We start from the raw sequence: 16,678 nt of genomic DNA on the forward strand, positions 1-16,678 counted from the left end.
TCTTATTCACTAATCATTCTTATGGATAGGATTAGCAAAACTATCCAATTTCGTTGATATGATCCATTGGTGCATTGATTCGAACTAGAATTCATGAAACATGGTCTAAATGTCTAGTTAGTTTCAGATACTTCAATTTATTTTTTGGGGGAATAAAAGTCTTGCCAAATTAAGTAAATTAGATTTTTTTTTTTTTTTGAGAGAATTAAGTAAATTAGTTATAGTCCCTTCAATTTACAAATTGTGTTCTTATGTAAAAAATAAAATAATATAAAATAAAAAAATTAAAAAAAAAAATGATTTGTTTTTGAAATGATTTATTTATTATTTCATTAAATCATACTAGTATACTTCGTATGACTAAAGAAAATAAATTAATTTCAGCTCCATCTGATGTACAAATTTTGTTTTGTTGCTAAAATGATTGATTATTGATTTCATCATATATGACTGGAATATTGTACAAGTATTTCATTACCCTTGTCAGTAATATTTTTTTTAATTAATTTTTTGTATTATTTGGTTGTTCAAGCCCAAATCATGACATATTGACATGGAGAAAGATAAGGAAATATAACCCTGCTCTTTATTGTATTATTTGATCTGAAGTAGAATTACAATGCTCCCTGAAAAGAATAATGTCCGGATAATCATCCATTTGCCGCGCAATCCATGACTTGAAGAAGGGTTTGTGATACCAACAAGAAATCGACATTGTCCAACTGAAGGATCCAAGAAAGTGACCACACCAAGACCGTCAAAGTCACAACTCTGTACATCTTGTTTTTGTAGCTGATAGTAGCTATTGAATGCGAATGACACATTCCCATTTACCCCGATTCCATTGCATGAACCACCATAATTAAGTCTGGTGCAATCAGCAGCACTACAAGCAAGTTTTAAATGGTTTGACACACGAGATAGATCCTTCGATGGATTTGCAATGCACCACCTAGCTGGGAGATACTGAACATCCATTGCATTCTTCAATGACCCACCACCTAGACCAAGATTCAGTTGATACTTAGCTTGTCCATCAAAAGAGAAAATTCCCCAATGCCTTTCAAAGTTTCCTGGGAGGGTGCTCTTTGAGTCTTCATCAAGAAGGCTGAAGATATATACGTCCATAGGTGGGGCCCCGGGCTTCAGAGGAGTTCCTTTGTTGCTGAGGACATGATTTATAAGGCCCTGGTTAAAAACCCTGGCAGCAGTAAGATTTGCGCCAATGGCTCCATCTGTAGGCCAACCAACCTCGCCAATCACTATGGGCATCTGACCATACCCAATTCTGTTAAGTGCTGCAACTAACGTGTCATAGTTACCGTCAAAGGCATTGTAGTAGACATTTGGTCCATCGATTACAGGATGGTTTGTCCCTGTAAAAAATGCATAGTCTTGGGGGAAATCTGAATTTCCATAGAGACTTAAAAAGGGATAGATGTTGACAACAAATGGAGAACCATTGGAATTGAGGAAGGAAACAAGTTCAGTCATAATCTGGGAGAGTTCGGGGCGAAAGGCTCCTTGAGATGGTACAGTTGACTCATAGGCATCAGCATTACAGGGAACTACTAGCTTGACAGAGGCAGCAAGATTTGCCTTGACCAATGACTGCTGCAAGTTAAGTAGAGCTGGCACGACATAGGACTGAAACTGGCCCGAGTAGCTAGTGAGAAATGGCTCATTCCCAACAGCTACATACCTGAAATTGAGTAAGATGTTTATTCAGTGGTTTGCAATTCCATGACAAGAAGTTACTCAGGATCAAATAAATGTACCAACTGCTAAGTAGGAAACTAGTCAGAAGTTAAAAACTGAAATTAGAGCAGCAACCTACAACAGTAAATGCTTGACAGTAATTTATTTTGTAGACAGGAAGTTGGCAGATTATATAACAAGCAGTCAATTGTGAATAAACATAAAATGGGACCAAAAACCACCCCAAAGAAATCCCTAGAACCCAGGCACTAAAGGCAAAGTATTGGTTCTTGTTTTAGAGTTTATACATAATCAAGGCAAGTACTTGGGGTGGTTTTCTGCCAAATTTTAATTAAGGCAAGTAATAAAAAACAAACCAAAATCAGCTTCTATAGTTCTATGATTTTATACAATAAGAGTCGGCTGCAGAAGGCACCATCCTATGTAACCATGAGGCAATCTCCTATCACTGGGGCACGATTCATCCTTTTGTCAGCTGGGCTACAGCTCTTTGCCAAGGTCATTCAACAGCATTCTTCAACTGGAATTCGAAACAAAGAAATCAGAGAGGACAACTTGCTTGTTTTGACTCCAATTTGGTTTAGGTTGATGATAATTACCAAATTGCTTGTCAATTTGTGATGGCAAAGATAAGAATTTACATGGGTGGATTTCTAGATTTCCACTAATCGGAATGCAGCTGATAACACCAAGTCACCGTGTGAAGAATTTTGAAAGGGGGGATCTCTGAAACGAGACCTTAAATCTCATGTGTTCTAACTATGCTTGCTCTATATACTCTGGCTAAGAAATTCAACCACACCCTATATTATCTACAGCTTATTGTGCACAAAGTACTATCATTTGACTGGTATTTCATGGTAACGATATGAAATTGAAGGACCGACAGCCAAGGAAACGGGTAATTGGACCATATTTTGTGCATTTAAAATCATTTCCCATCCAAGGAAAGGCAATCATTATACAGTATAATTACTATAATATAGCAAGATGCAAAAGATCAGGTATAATAAATCACCATATTATTTAATCAACACTCCTGATCAAGCAACCTAACGACTTTTGGTTGTGTCAGATGCTCGAAAAAGTTGAGAGATAGCCTTATTACTTCCCATTATCTAAAAATAATCCTAACCCTAATCAACACAGGACAGTTGTGGGACGATTGCTAGCCGGTGATGGGTATATTCTTGAACCTTTTTTTATTACCTTCAACCTAGTATACAAGTGCTTAATGTTATAATACTCCAATGAATCATAATATATATCTAAAGCAAATTCTGGGTGAGTTGGTTTGGCTCAATCTGGTGATGCAGCTCATAGCAAATCAAATTACTGCCATTATCATTAGGGCTGACAAAAGTGGTCTTATGATGGTAAGACGGCATTACACAAATGTTTTTCAAACTAAAATGTAAGAGAGAGTGAGGGATTGCTCATGTGGTTAGAGCTTCCCTCTCGGTTCCAGGAGATCATGGGATTGATTCTCATCCCCCGCCTCTCTAAACACACAAAAATACTTCGTATATATATATAATTGGAAAAACGGAGAGAGGAAAAGGATAGACCTGATGTCGGCGGGAGGGTTAGAAGAGACATAAGCGGAAAGGTTGCGGCGAACCCAAGAATCAGCGGCTAAGGAAGAAGAGCTAAGAATAGACAGAAAATCATTAGGAATGCCAACCATAACTTGAATGTGGGTACCCCTAAGAGCATTAAGAGCTTCTGGGTCTGCATCAAAAAGCTTAACTTTAGAGATCTTGTTCTGTTTCAACAGATCCACCACTTTGGTTGCTGCTAGTCTGTGCTGTGAAAGGGTTCCCCAGTTCACTCCTATTGCAGCTTCTCCACCTTTTGAAATCATCACTATTATTATTAGTGTTACCAAACACACTAACACTGCTTGTTTCTTCCAGATTTTCATCATTTTGAGTTGCAATTCAAGTTAATGACTGTACTGTACAAGTTATACAGTGATATAGTGTACAACAATTTTTTGAGTGTTTTTCCTCTTTTTCTAACCAGTCCACACTAGAAATCTTTTATTAGTGGAGCTAGCAGCTGGAGCCCAAATATCTATCATTCGTCATTATTCATACTACCCTTTAAAAGAGGTGTGCCATCTAGGAATACCAAGTACTAGAAGAGTAGAAGCCAGAAGGTAGGTGTGTGTTACTGTGTTAGTAATGTACGGGATATATCATGTACTTATAAAGAGAAATGATATTAGAATTTGGAAGTTGGGGGTTATGGAAAGTATGTGAGCTATTAAAAAAATTTAACGGGGAATTATGCAAGATCATACTTTTATTAAAAGAAAATCCAAGTTTCTTTCCGTTGTAAACTTGCAAAGAAAAATAAAGTTATTTTCGTCATTTTACAGTCGAATATAGGGGTAATTTTGAAATTTCATTAATGTGTTATTAAATCCAGTTCACATTTGAAATGACGTTCTTGTAAACAGTAGTTTACACGCCACAAACAACAATTTGTGCTAACACTTAATAAATTAGGCAATTTGAGTTTCACAAAACATAGATTATGTAGCTTGAAACCCTATATGAGAGATGATCTTAAAGCAGACATTAAAACCTGTCTGATTAGTATGTGACTTGCAATGTTGACACCCGTCTAAGCAGTAGATGACCTGCTGGCGGATCATTAGGCGACCATGGAAAATTCGAGCAAGTTTGTTTATTGTTAATCAATTTCCTATAAGAGAGAGTGCACAAAAATTCCTTTTTGACAATTTGAATAGCTAAATTTATATCTACTCCCTTTGTTCCTTTTTCCATTAACTCCCTTCCTTTTTAGATTGTTCCTTTAAAATTTCTCTATAGTTTAGATAGCCATAGACACCACTCCTTTACTCTCACAAACAACATTATTAGTCCACCAAATTTTCACTTTTATCAACTTTACACAACCAAAACTAAATAAAGTAAACTTACTTCTAATCTTCTGTAGAGCAAATCAGCAAATGAAAGGAAACGTAGGGAGTATGTGATTACGCCCACAATTCTAATACACGTAGCTAAGGGTCTCTTATTTTCTATTCAATTCAATTCAGTTTAGTTCGTAATTTCCCTCTCTCGTAAAATATTCAGTTCAGTTTAATTTACCTCGGCATAGTTCAATCAACCAAAACAGACCCTAAATCGAACACCAGACGATGCAAGTATTACTTTAACTAACCCATACTAATTATAGCGAGCTCAGATTTACAGTAAATGAAAGAGCAAGTTGTATCCACATTCCATAATCCAGACTGTCAAAACTCAAAAGAAAGAGACAGACACAACACAACTACACACATTCATTCACTCTTCCTCTATATCACTCGCTTCTCCCCCGTCCATTCACTGTTGTCATCAAATTCAAGATTACAACAGCTATAACTCAACAACAACACCTGATTTCTTTTCTTTCTTTCTTTCAAGATCCAAAGTAATTAAGAAATTCAAGATCCAACCTTTCTTGTTTTAGGAAATGAAGTAGAGATTTTATTCAATTACAATTCAATTTAATTGGATTTCCGATGAAGTTGAAGATGGGGTTCAGAAAACCCGTTTTATGCTTGCTTTTTATAACAGTGGTTTCCCCCATTCTTCTTTATACCGACAAGCTTGGCATCCTTTTTCCTTCTTCCTGTAAGAACCCTTTTCCCCTTTTTTTATTTTACTTCTCACAATTCATCTAAATTTATTTTTTTTTTGGGTGAATTTTTTTTGAATTTGTGTTTTTTGGGATTTTTTTTTTTTTTTGGGTGCAGCTAGTGATGAACTTGATGGAAATGAAGAAATTTCCACCTTTGTAAGTGTTTTTAAATTTTAATTCAATTTTTTCAATAATTAAATAAAAAAAAAAAAGAAATTGAAAATTAATTGATGATATTGAACTTTATTTGAATTTTGTCTATCAGGCTTTCACTGGTCGCACTGGGCAACTTAACGTGCTCCCTCAGGTAAATTGAATTTGTTTATATAGTGTGGGTTCAAATTAATATTGCAAGGTTTGTGTTTAATTTTAATTTTGTTAATATTTGCTGTTTAATTATTTTTTAGGAAAATGAAATGTTTGTTAAAGAACCTGTTGGAATAGTTTCCAAACTAAAACCCTCCATGCAAGGTTAGTTGTCTTACTAATTAATCCAACTAATTTGTCAAGTTTTTGTGAATAGAGTGGTTCATTTCAGTAGTTAAAATGGTTATCTAAACAGTATTCTGCTTGATTAGATGGCAAGGTGCTGGAAGTGCAGCCTGTGGAGGTGGAGCACAAAAACCGCGTATTATCTACTACTACAACTAGCAGTGGGAGTAATACTACTGAATTAGAAAACCCCATCAAACAGGTGACAGATGGGAATGAGATGAATGGAGTTCATGGCTTGCAGATGGTGGCAAATGATGCTGCTGCAGATGCCAATGTCAATGTCAATGTCAATGCCAAGGACAACGATCCCTCGCACCTTGCTTCCAACAATCTGGTATTCATATTTTTATAAGCTTGTCTTTATGTCAAGATTTTCTTATGCTTTAAGTTTAGATTGCTTTGAAACTTTATGTGAATCCATTGGGTATATGTCCACACCCTTGTTGGAGTGTTGAGATCATTTGACATATATAATTGAGCTAGTAAATAGTGCAGAATTGTCATGGAATTTCTTATCTTTGCTTTCCTTCCGTCTCCACGCTTGCCCTTCTTCTAGCTGTGGAAGGTATATTATATGTCTGCAACATCCCTTTCCTGTCAGCTTATGTTCCTTTTCTCCATCCTTCAGGAGACAACACCTAAGATGCAATCTGTCGAAAAAGGTGGCGATGTTGGCACAAGAGAAACTGTCAGTCGAGGTCATAAAAATGAAAAGAATAGTAACCAAATGGACAGCGTGTCTAATACTCAGGTTCGGTATCTGAAAGATCAACTGATCAGGGCAAAGGTCTATCTTTCACTTACAGCAACAAGAAGCAATGCTCATTTCATCAGGGAACTTCGACAAAGGATAAAGGAAGTTCAAAGGGCACTTGGTGATGCAACAAAGGATTCAGATCTTCCAAGGAAGTATGTATTGATGTTAACTCCCTTGTTAGTTATTACTAAGACTCACTGTGTTGAACATAGTCAAAATACTCTTTGAATCTTGTGTCTGTGTCATAATTTGATCGCTTGGTTCAACTGCAGTGCCCATGAGAGACTGAGAGTGATGGATCAGACATTGGCCAAGGGCAAACAAATTCAAGATGATTGTGCAGGTATGGTGAAGAAGCTCCGTGCTATCCTTCACTCAACAGAAGAGCAGCTCCGTCTTCACAGAAAGCAGACCATGTTCTTGACTCAATTAACAGCAAAAACACTCCCCAAGGGTCTTCACTGTCTTCCTTTGCGCCTCTCAACTGAATTCTATGCCCTGAATTATTCTCAGCAGCAGTTCCCTTACCAAGAGAAATTGGATGACCCTCAGCTGTATCATTATGCATTATTTTCGGACAATGTGTTGGCGGCTGCAGTGGTGGTAAATTCTACTGTATCACATGCTAAGGTAAGATATACCAAAGAGCTTTCTCTGTTTAGTTTTGCACCTTATTGCTATTAGGAGGTTTAATGGAAGACAGAAGACAAATAATGGTGTATACACTAAACTTTTGACTATTTGTGGATTTTTCTGCTTTTGTACCTGTTGGTATTTGATCCATTTTGTAATTGCTAGACTATTTTCTAGATGTCGGTTAATCTCTTAGCAGATAGCCATATATATTTGTGTTTGCCTGGCTTGTTAGTCAAAATATTTAAGAGCTTCCGCCTTGACTTATTGCATCTGGCAGGACCCATCAAGGCATGTTTTCCACATTGTTACCGATAGACTCAATTATGCAGCGATGAGGATGTGGTTCTTAGTTAATCCTCCGAGTAATGCTGCCATTCATGTTCAGAATGTTGAAGAATTTACATGGTTGAATTCAAGTTACAGCCCAGTACTCAAGCAGTTGGGATCTCCATCTATGATAGACTACTACTTCAAGACACACCGTGCTGCTTCAGATTCAAATTTGAAATTCCGGAACCCAAAGTATCTGTCTATTCTCAACCATCTTCGTTTTTATCTGCCAGAGATATTCCCAAAGCTGAATAAAGTTCTGTTCTTGGATGACGATATAGTTGTCCAGAAGGACCTTACCAGGCTTTGGTCCATTGATCTGAGGGGCAATGTGAATGGTGCTGTTGAGACTTGCGGTGAAACTTTTCATCGTTTTGACCGATATCTTAATTTCTCTAACCCTCTTATCTCGAAGAATTTTGACCCCCATGCTTGTGGATGGGCCTATGGAATGAATATTTTTGATTTGGAAGAGTGGAAGAGACAAAACATCACTGAGGTGTACCACAATTGGCAAAAGCTGGTAAGACTTCAATATGCAATTGCTCATTTGTTCAGCCTTTATGGTTTGGTTGCTTTTACAGTGCATGTGTCTGAGCTTCCTAACTATTTTGATATTTTCTACTGTCTTTGCAGAATCATGATAGACAGTTGTGGAAGCTCGGAACTTTGCCTCCAGGCCTCATTACATTTTATAAACGTACCTACCCTCTAGATCGATCATGGCATGTGCTTGGTTTAGGCTATAATCCTAGTGTCAACCCAAGGGACATTGAGAAGGCCGCAGTTGTTCATTACAATGGCAACATGAAACCGTGGCTTGAGATTGGGATGCCTAAGTACCGAGGTTATTGGTCAAAATACATTGATTATGACCAAGTATATATGCGGGAGTGCAACATCAATCCCTAAGTGGCTCTTGCCTGTGTCTTGTGAGCACACATCTTTAGTTCCTAAGCTACTGTTTTGCTGCTAGTCGTCTGAATTCGTTTTGGAATATTATGTTCTTACACGATGCGTGTGTCAGTGTAGAGGTACTACATAATATATCTCAAACGCACAACCCCTATGGTAAATACATTCTTTTGTATTTTTTGTGACCGGGACTGCCTTTGTATTTGTAAATGATCGAAGTTCTTTTTTTTTTGGCAATTCTCTTGGTGTTTTTGTACAATGTAAGAACGATTTTGCATCACAAGTAATTTATGAGTGTAGTTTACATTTCTACGTTGGTGCAACTACGGTTGTGTTTCAATCATTGGTAATTTGAGCTGCTTTGAAAGTGTATTGAGCTGAGCATAACCTTTGAATAAGAACAAAAAATACTTATAATACTTTTTCTGTTTTTTTTTTAATTGCATTACTTTCCTAAAACAGAAGTTTCAAATTAGTTGTTTCACTTTCTTTTTTAGTTACTGTAATAAACTCTCTGTATCTCTCTCCTCTTCAAAAATTGTCTAGGAGTCCGCAATTTATAAAGTGATGCAACTAAAACATCGGAGGAAGGGCATGTTCACCTCAGCTTAATTTCAATTCAGTTCAGTTCAGATTCAAATTTCCTTTTCTCATAAACTATTCATTTCAGCTCTATTCAATTCAGTTCAATTTCAAATTTCCTCTTCTCATAAACTATTCATTTCAGCTCTATTCAATTCAGTTCAGTTCAGTTCAGCACAACTCCAATCAGTTCAAATCTGGTTAGTGGATATAATATGAAATATAATAGTCGTGTTATTTTTTTCAAACCATATGAAATCATTTAAAGGGATTTGTTTTGTTTTGTTTTGTTTTTTTTTTTTTTTTGGACAAAGGAAAAGGGAAATTTAAAGAGTAAAGTTTTTCGGTCATGAAAAAAAAGAGTCAAGTATTTTTAGAAATTCAATAAACTATTTGCATACCCTTTGTCCCTATTCATTTTGCCCCATTATATTTTTCTCAAGCAAAATTTTAAAAATGGGATCACTTCTTTAAGTAAAATTAAAATCATATAATATGATTTTAAATCCTGTTAGATTTGAGATCTATTTTACATCACACTTTTAATTTGTATATATATATGTATATATTTTTTTGAAACAACACTTTAAATTTATATAATCTATTGATTTTTATTAAAGAGTACTCCCATCAAAATTAAATTAAGAGTACTTGCTCTATTTTTTTTTTTTTTAAGCGTATAACTTATTTTGCCTATTTTAAAGTAAATACTCAAAACTTTTTTTACCCCACTATCTTATTTCATACTCCGTTTTTCGGACAGAGTAATTTTTTTTAATATTCACTTTCCCATTTAATATTAATATACTTCATAATTTTATAAGAACTATTAGAGCGAATTCCCTCAATAATGTTAAAACAAAAACAATTTCCCACTATACACATATTTGAAAACAAATTCCCAAAATACCGTCCATTTAGGATCGGTATTTTGGTTTGGCTTAAAACCGCTAATGTTGTTAACGGTGTTATGTTAAAACCGCTAGCAACATTAGCGGTTTTGTTTTATTTTTTTTAGAAAAAGCAAAGAGACCCGTTATTAATGAAATTAGGTCTCTTTGAACTTAACAGTAATAGTGGGCGCTCTCTTTCCTGTTGTTGGCTAAAACATGGTATCAGCAAAGAGACCTCCTTTTTTATTGACAGGTCTCTTTGCCTCCTTACTTATTTTTATTTTTAAAAAGGTTAAGGAAGAAAAGAGACCTGTTTATTGAAATAGGCGGTCTCTTTTCTGAAACCACTAATAACAGTAGCGATTTTAAAGCTATAACCGCTATTGTCATTAGCGGTTTTAAGGTGAAAAAAAAAAAAAAAAAATTACACCCAATACCGATCCTACATGGACGGTATCTAGGGAATTAGTTTCCAAAACGACGCACAAAAGGAATTTATTTTTATTCTAGCATTATTGTGGGAAATTGCTCGAACTATTAAAATCAATTAATTTACCTAAATTTAGGTGGCGATCAAAGTAAAAACTTTGTCAAAATTTAAAAACACATTCCTTTGAAAACACATAGTGAAACTTGAATTTCATCCCTCCTACTCCTACTCCTACTCCTACTTTCTTCATTCTCCAGTCCTTCTCCTGAAAGCTCCGGTCGGCAATCAAGCTGTAATCTTGCGGCGTGTTCTGGTAAGTCTCGTCTTCTCTCCTACCCCCTTTTCATTCACACTTTGTCTCCTTCAATCTAACAATCAACTAACAAACAGGAACAGACAAGATTTGTCTGTTCGAAAATCTATGTTATCTTCTCCCCTTTTTTGGGGGCTTAATTGTCTCTTGTTCTCATCTTACTGAACGATTTTCAGTACATTTAAACCAACTTGTTTCAATTTATTATGCCATTTTAGCAAATGTGACTTAACTTAATATGGGATTTATTCTGTTTTCCAATTTGTTTGATTTATTTGTTATATACCCTTTTGTTGAATTTGGGGAATTGTTTCACTGAAATCTGTTTTTTTAGGTTGTAATGTCTGATGCTTTTGTGAATTGTGTTTTCTTTTCCGTTGTAAACTTGATTGTCAATTTTGTCAAACTTACATTTTGAAAATCTTTCATATAGTTGACATTTGGACTTTGGTGCTGGTAACAATGGATCCAGTCAACAATACTAGTATGTCTTCGAAGCAACGACTCCGATGGACCAATGAACTTCATGAGCGTTTCGTTGATGCTGTAGCACAACTGGGTGGGCCAGATCGTACGCTCTTTTAACTCTGATGATGCTTGTTGAAATTATGATTGCCTTGATTGAGAATGAACATGATTGTTAATGCATCGCCGGAACCCTTAATATGGGGGGTTTTAGTATTCATGCTTGCTTGACAATTTGACCCTCACTTTTTTTTCTTTTTTTTTTTTTTTATTGTGATTCTGCATATTGGGTTTATGATGATCATATACCTTGACAGAAAAACAACTAGAACTAGCATTTCTTGGCAAAGTTGAAGTTTTGACCACTAAATGATGCATATCTTTGAGTACTCTCTCTGTCTAAAGATGGAAGGAGTAGTATTTAGAAGGGAACTTACCCATTCGTGATTTACCATAAATGCACGTTGAAGTATTATTAGGCCCTAGACAAGGAGGAGATATGATTAGTCATAAGTCAAGAGTGGTTCCTTTTTAGAACCATATGGAATTAGAAGTATCAACTTTCATCTTTTCTTTTGATGTTATCAACTTTTTTTGCTTTGATTATATATCTCTTTAACGTGAATGATTTTTACAGGCTATTATCGTATGCTCTATTAACTTTGATATGTATATCTCCCTCTCCTTGTATCCACTATTGGAATTTCATTAAATTATCATGAAACCCTTTAAAATGAAAATGAAATATGCAAGATTATAATGGCCTAAGAACACAACACTTGTAAAGCAAGATAACACAGGGTAGGTAACTTTGATTTTCATTTAATCACTATCACTTTTGTATAGTATGGGTTCTATTAGTGAACTTTTTTATTGGACTAAATTAGGTGCTTTAGGTCTTCAAATAGATTTTAAGTTGTAAGGGTTAAGCTCTTAAGCATTGGGCTAATCAGTAGGCTGCTTAGTTTCTTTTTTCATCCTTTCTCCTTGTAATGTTTTGTGTATTTTTCTCCTCTTCATTCTTTGTTTTGATGCTAGCAATATTTATTTGCCATCTTTATACTTCCTCCGTTTTTTATTAGATGCATCACTTTCTATATATGGAAGTTTCAATTTAGATGCATCACTCCCCTTTTAATCAATAAATTCTCTCTGTCTCTCTCATATGACATGGACCCTCTTTATTTTTTCTCTCTATCTCTCTCTACTCCAAAAATTGCCTAGGAGTCTGCAATTTCAAAGATGATGCATCTAATAAAAAACAGAGGAAGTATATTTCACTTTCAAGGGAGCAATTTGTACATGCTACTGTTATATGCTTTATTAACTTTGGAATGCAAATTTACCTCTTATTGAAACCCTTTTAAAAGAAAATGTATTATGCAAGAACACTTTATCATGAAATTTATAATTTTGTTATGGTTAAAGTGAATTACATCTTGTGTGGATCCCTATATAACACTTTTTGTTGGAGATTGAGCCTAGTTTTCTGCTTTTCAGGTGCTACTCCCAAAGGTGTCCTTAGGGTTATGGGAGTACAAGGCTTGACAATATATCATGTCAAAAGCCATTTACAGGTAAATTTTTTTTTTTTTTTTTTTTTTTTTTTTTTTTTTTTTGTACTCATAGAACTTTGCTCTCTTTTTTTCCCTCTTATATTTTGTGAAAAAATTTGGTTTTTTATGGCTTCTTTGTTTTCATTGTTCACGTTCTTTTTTTCAGAAATATCGTCTTGCTAAGTACCTCCCTGATTCCTTATCTGAGGGTTAGTATTCTTTCATGATTAGGTGTAGGTTATCTTTTGATGTCCATTGTTGGCTGTTAACTATGACCTGTTTACTAAATTGTGGAGCATAAAGCCGGTTTTTTTTTGTTCTGGTTTTGATAGATTTGCTTTCATTTCTCTTTTAAGTTGATTTATTATGTTACTATTTCCTTCTTTTCTTTCAATTTTGGCATTGGTAATGCTAGGGAAAAAAGCAGACAAGAAGGAATCTGCGGATATGCTTTATGGTTTGGAAAGTTCATCGTAAGTTCATACTTTATTTGCTTTATGTTATTTGTCTTGTAAAATCCAGTTGAGGAAGCAGATATTGTAATTGATGAATATGAGGTATACTATGATTCTATGAGTCTCAACTTTTGTGTCAGAGAATATTTTGGGGAGCTGCGGGGATGCTTGTCAGATTAGCCTGTTGGCCTTCTATTCGGAGTATTCATATTAGAAAGCTTATGAAGGTGGGAAGTTATGCTGATAGGAGTTTAATTCTTTTGCAGTGGTATGCAAATCACCGAGGCATTAAAGCTGCAAATGGAGGTGCAGAAGCGATTGCATGAGCAATTGGAGGCATGTGTTTCTTTGTGCAGTCTCTAAGAAACTGTTAGATCCTTTTTCTCTTTAAACAAACTGATTCCAATTGTTGGTTGCCCTCTTTAAATCGTGTGCTAGGTGATAATTTTTTTGGAGTTGGACTGTGGATGCCACACTGATGTCATGCCTTCTTCCTGCCCCCAATTTCTACCCACACCCTGTGGTGGTGGTGGTGGGGGGGGGGGGGGGGGGAGTGGCTTGAGGGGGTTATTATGCTGTTATGCTCCACAAAGAAAGAATAATAAAAGCCAAAATTCTGACATCATCTTCTTGCATTATTTTAACTTTAGATTGCAAATACAAAGTATTTAAGTATAAATTTAGCCATGGAGGGAAGAAATGTTCAAACACCCAGGTTTTTGAGATTTTATCCCTTTGGCTATTAGTTGTTAATTGATTGTATGAGAAAATCTGGGATGAGGCAATTTTTAAGTTACAGATATAATTTGTGCCACCCAGTTTAAAGGCCATTAAACATCTTAAAGGCGGTGAAACAAATCTGTGCCAGAATTCTGTTCCTCTTGATTTATTGTTACAGGTCTTGTTCTGAATAGCTCCCTAGAGACCCCCCTCCCCCTTTTATCAAACTAGAACAAATCATAGTTTCAGGATCAGTTGATGTATTTGATGTGCAATAGGTGCAAAGGCAGCTACAGTTACGAATAGAAGCTCAGGGTAAATACTTGAAGAAGATAATAGAGGAGCAGCAGCGCCTAAGTGGAACTCTTGCTGAAGTGCCCGGCTCTGAAGATTCAGAATCTATAAAGAGTGACCCTACAACTCCTGCTCCTACATCAGAATCACCCTTGGGCAAATACAGCAAAGATTGTGCAGTTGCTAAGACCACATCTTTAGATGAGTCTTTCTCATCTCAACAGGAACCATTGACTCCAGACTCTATTTGCCATGATGCTACCATGTGTGAAAATCTTAATGACGAAAGATCAGTAAAGCAGCCATGTTTGACCAATAATGATGAAGCATTTTCAAACCAAGAGATGTTCTTCACCCAGCAGATACTGGAGTCAAGCATGACTCCATCTCTTCAACAAAGGAACCTCATTTATGCTGGAGAACCATGTGAACCTTCTTCTTTATCAATTGGCAAAGAGGACTGATCAGAAGAACTATGAAGTAAGTATCTCATGTCTGTTTCTTTTGCTGTCAGGCTTTAACTTCAAAGTATTTCAAGATACTTAGTTTCCAAGTGAACAAATCTTCTGTTACATCTGTGTAACTATTGGGGCTTCTATTGCTAATTGATCATGTTTTTGTAAAAAGTGTAGTTGCCACTTGCCAGTCTTGCTTCTGAAAACTTGAGCTCTGTGAACCCTTTGCAATATTGATGCAGTAGAAGTTTGAGAGATTCACCACTGGGCCTTAAACCCTAGGGATGCTTCATTTTGAGCTTGGTTACTCTGGTTGATGTCAAAAAGCAGCACATGCCCACATCCAAACCAATTTTTGCCAATACCTTTGGAAATTTTTGAGCATATTCCATGCATTTATACTGCATATCATGTTTACCATGTTGCTTGCTCATAAACATTTAGAATTTTTTTTTTTTTAATTTTTTTTTTATTTTTTTATTTTTATAATCAGAAGTACATTTTTCTTGCTCAAAGAATGTATTTGGCCACACAGGAGGTCTTTCTTCTTTCCGATAAAACTTAGTGTAGGATATGTAACAAACCTTGGAAATGGATCTACGAAAGCCATTGAATTTCAGTGATACTAAATGAGCATCTAGTACAAAGTTGTATATGTTTGTGAGTCAATTTTGTATGGCCTTGCTCAATCGCACCCCGTGAAGAGCATTTCTTCAGGAAGATAATATATTTAATGTTCTCACTAGGGACATATACGGAGTACAACTTTTTTGTGTTTTATCTTTTAACTTGCAGCTCCCCGGTGATTCTATCATATTCATACATCGATGAAAATATTAGACCCCATTGTCATAACTGAATCGGTGTTGGGGGAAACCTCCTAGGGTCAAAAAGGCCTCATTATATCATTGGAATTAGGGGATGGTGCTATGAAGGTACATCTTGAAGACTCTCAAAGCTTCAAGTTCAATTTAGGGTGGTGGATAAAGCTTCACTAGGAAGACATCATGAATAACATATGTAAACTATTGGGGTGGTTATAGCTTTTGAGAAAACTCAATGAGTTATGTTATCATTCTTGCCTCTATATTTCATAGCCTGCTTACAATGATTTTGGATAGCGTAGTAAGTCAACAAAATTCCACAAATATACCATTCAATTAAAGTGTGCACTTACAAAAACTCTCCCATTAAGAGCATGAATTTAAATAAGGATGCATATATCCTTTCCTATTTTCTCTCCTTTCCTCCAGTTGACACATCATATTCTCTTTCTTCTACATCATTTTCCATATCTCCCATTCCTTTCCTCAGTCTCTCTCTTTAATTTTTTCCAACATTAATAAAGATCCTTCCTCATTTTCTCTCTGTTATATACATATACCCTCCATATATTATCTCACCTATTATAATTATTAATAATTTTTTTTATAAGGATGCATAATAACAATCAAAATGTTGGCACAGGGCATTTCAAAAAAAAAAAAAAAAACAAAAAAAAAACAATTTGGCACAAGAGTGAGGATTAATTTTCTCTTCAAGAAGAGGAATTTTCCATTTCTTCTTCTTAAAGAGGATCCTTTTAGTCATTTGAGCATCAATAGGAATCCTTTTAGCCACCCAAAAATTAGCTAAACAGATATACCCCCTCAAAGAGTTTGGCAAGTCACCCAAGGAAGCCCGTATCCACAATGACCTTAAGCACAGCAGCCCCAACAGCCTGCACCACTCCCCTTCCCCTATAGTCTCTGAAGCAAGCTCATCAACATATTTCAAGGTATTCTGAGGTTCACAAGTTTTCCCTTCAAACCCCCACCTATTCCTTGCATCCCAACTCCCAAACAGCCAAACAGAAAACCATATATCAGCAGCACATCAGAGTCCAGACCATTACAGCACTCAAAACAGACTATCAGGATCAAAAACCTGCAGAATGCACCCCCCAAACTCCTCGGTCCTCACCCATACTATACTTGCTAAGCATGCAATTCCATCTCATCAGCAGC

The 16,678-nt window shown here is 35.8% G+C and overlaps 3 protein-coding genes across 5 annotated transcripts; 2 read left to right on the forward strand and 1 right to left on the reverse strand.

Annotated features, from left to right (window-relative positions):
- Window positions 1-429: 429 nt before the first annotated feature.
- LOC145611956 (glucan endo-1,3-beta-glucosidase 5-like) lies at window positions 430-3,785 on the reverse strand. The gene is made up of 2 exons (XM_081667340.1): window positions 3,288-3,785; window positions 430-1,702 (listed from the first exon to the last, which is right to left on the reverse strand). The coding sequence occupies exons 1-2, from the start codon at window positions 3,644-3,646 to the stop codon at window positions 595-597; spliced, it is 1,467 nt and encodes a 488-aa protein (XP_081523466.1). The 5' UTR covers window positions 3,647-3,785; the 3' UTR covers window positions 430-594.
- Window positions 3,786-4,996: 1,211 nt separating this feature from the next.
- On the forward strand, window positions 4,997-8,821 carry LOC145611065 (putative galacturonosyltransferase 4). Its single transcript, XM_081666294.1, has 9 exons — window positions 4,997-5,369; window positions 5,492-5,532; window positions 5,642-5,683; window positions 5,784-5,847; window positions 5,955-6,205; window positions 6,500-6,780; window positions 6,901-7,258; window positions 7,542-8,117; window positions 8,231-8,821. The coding sequence occupies exons 1-9, from the start codon at window positions 5,258-5,260 to the stop codon at window positions 8,504-8,506; spliced, it is 2,001 nt and encodes a 666-aa protein (XP_081522420.1). The 5' UTR covers window positions 4,997-5,257; the 3' UTR covers window positions 8,507-8,821.
- Window positions 8,822-10,598: 1,777 nt separating this feature from the next.
- LOC145611351 (myb family transcription factor PHL7-like) lies at window positions 10,599-15,422 on the forward strand. 3 transcript variants are annotated; one of them, XM_081666670.1, is made up of 8 exons: window positions 10,599-10,727; window positions 11,161-11,298; window positions 12,693-12,769; window positions 12,915-12,957; window positions 13,164-13,221; window positions 13,470-13,539; window positions 14,202-14,697; window positions 14,850-15,422. In XM_081666670.1, the coding sequence occupies exons 2-7, from the start codon at window positions 11,190-11,192 to the stop codon at window positions 14,679-14,681; spliced, it is 837 nt and encodes a 278-aa protein (XP_081522796.1). In that variant the 5' UTR covers window positions 10,599-10,727; window positions 11,161-11,189; the 3' UTR covers window positions 14,682-14,697; window positions 14,850-15,422. The 3 variants fall into 3 exon arrangements, with proteins under 3 accessions (XP_081522796.1, XP_081522795.1, XP_081522797.1); XM_081666669.1 differs by having other exon boundaries at window positions 14,845-15,419; XM_081666671.1 differs by having other exon boundaries at window positions 13,176-13,221; window positions 14,845-15,419.
- The last annotated feature ends 1,256 nt before the right edge of the window (window positions 15,423-16,678 follow it).

The sequence above is a fragment of the Chenopodium album genome, chromosome 24 (genome assembly GCF_948465745.1).
Source record: "Chenopodium album chromosome 24, dcCheAlbu1.1, whole genome shotgun sequence".
NCBI classification, from domain to species: Eukaryota; Viridiplantae; Streptophyta; class Magnoliopsida; order Caryophyllales; family Amaranthaceae; genus Chenopodium; species Chenopodium album.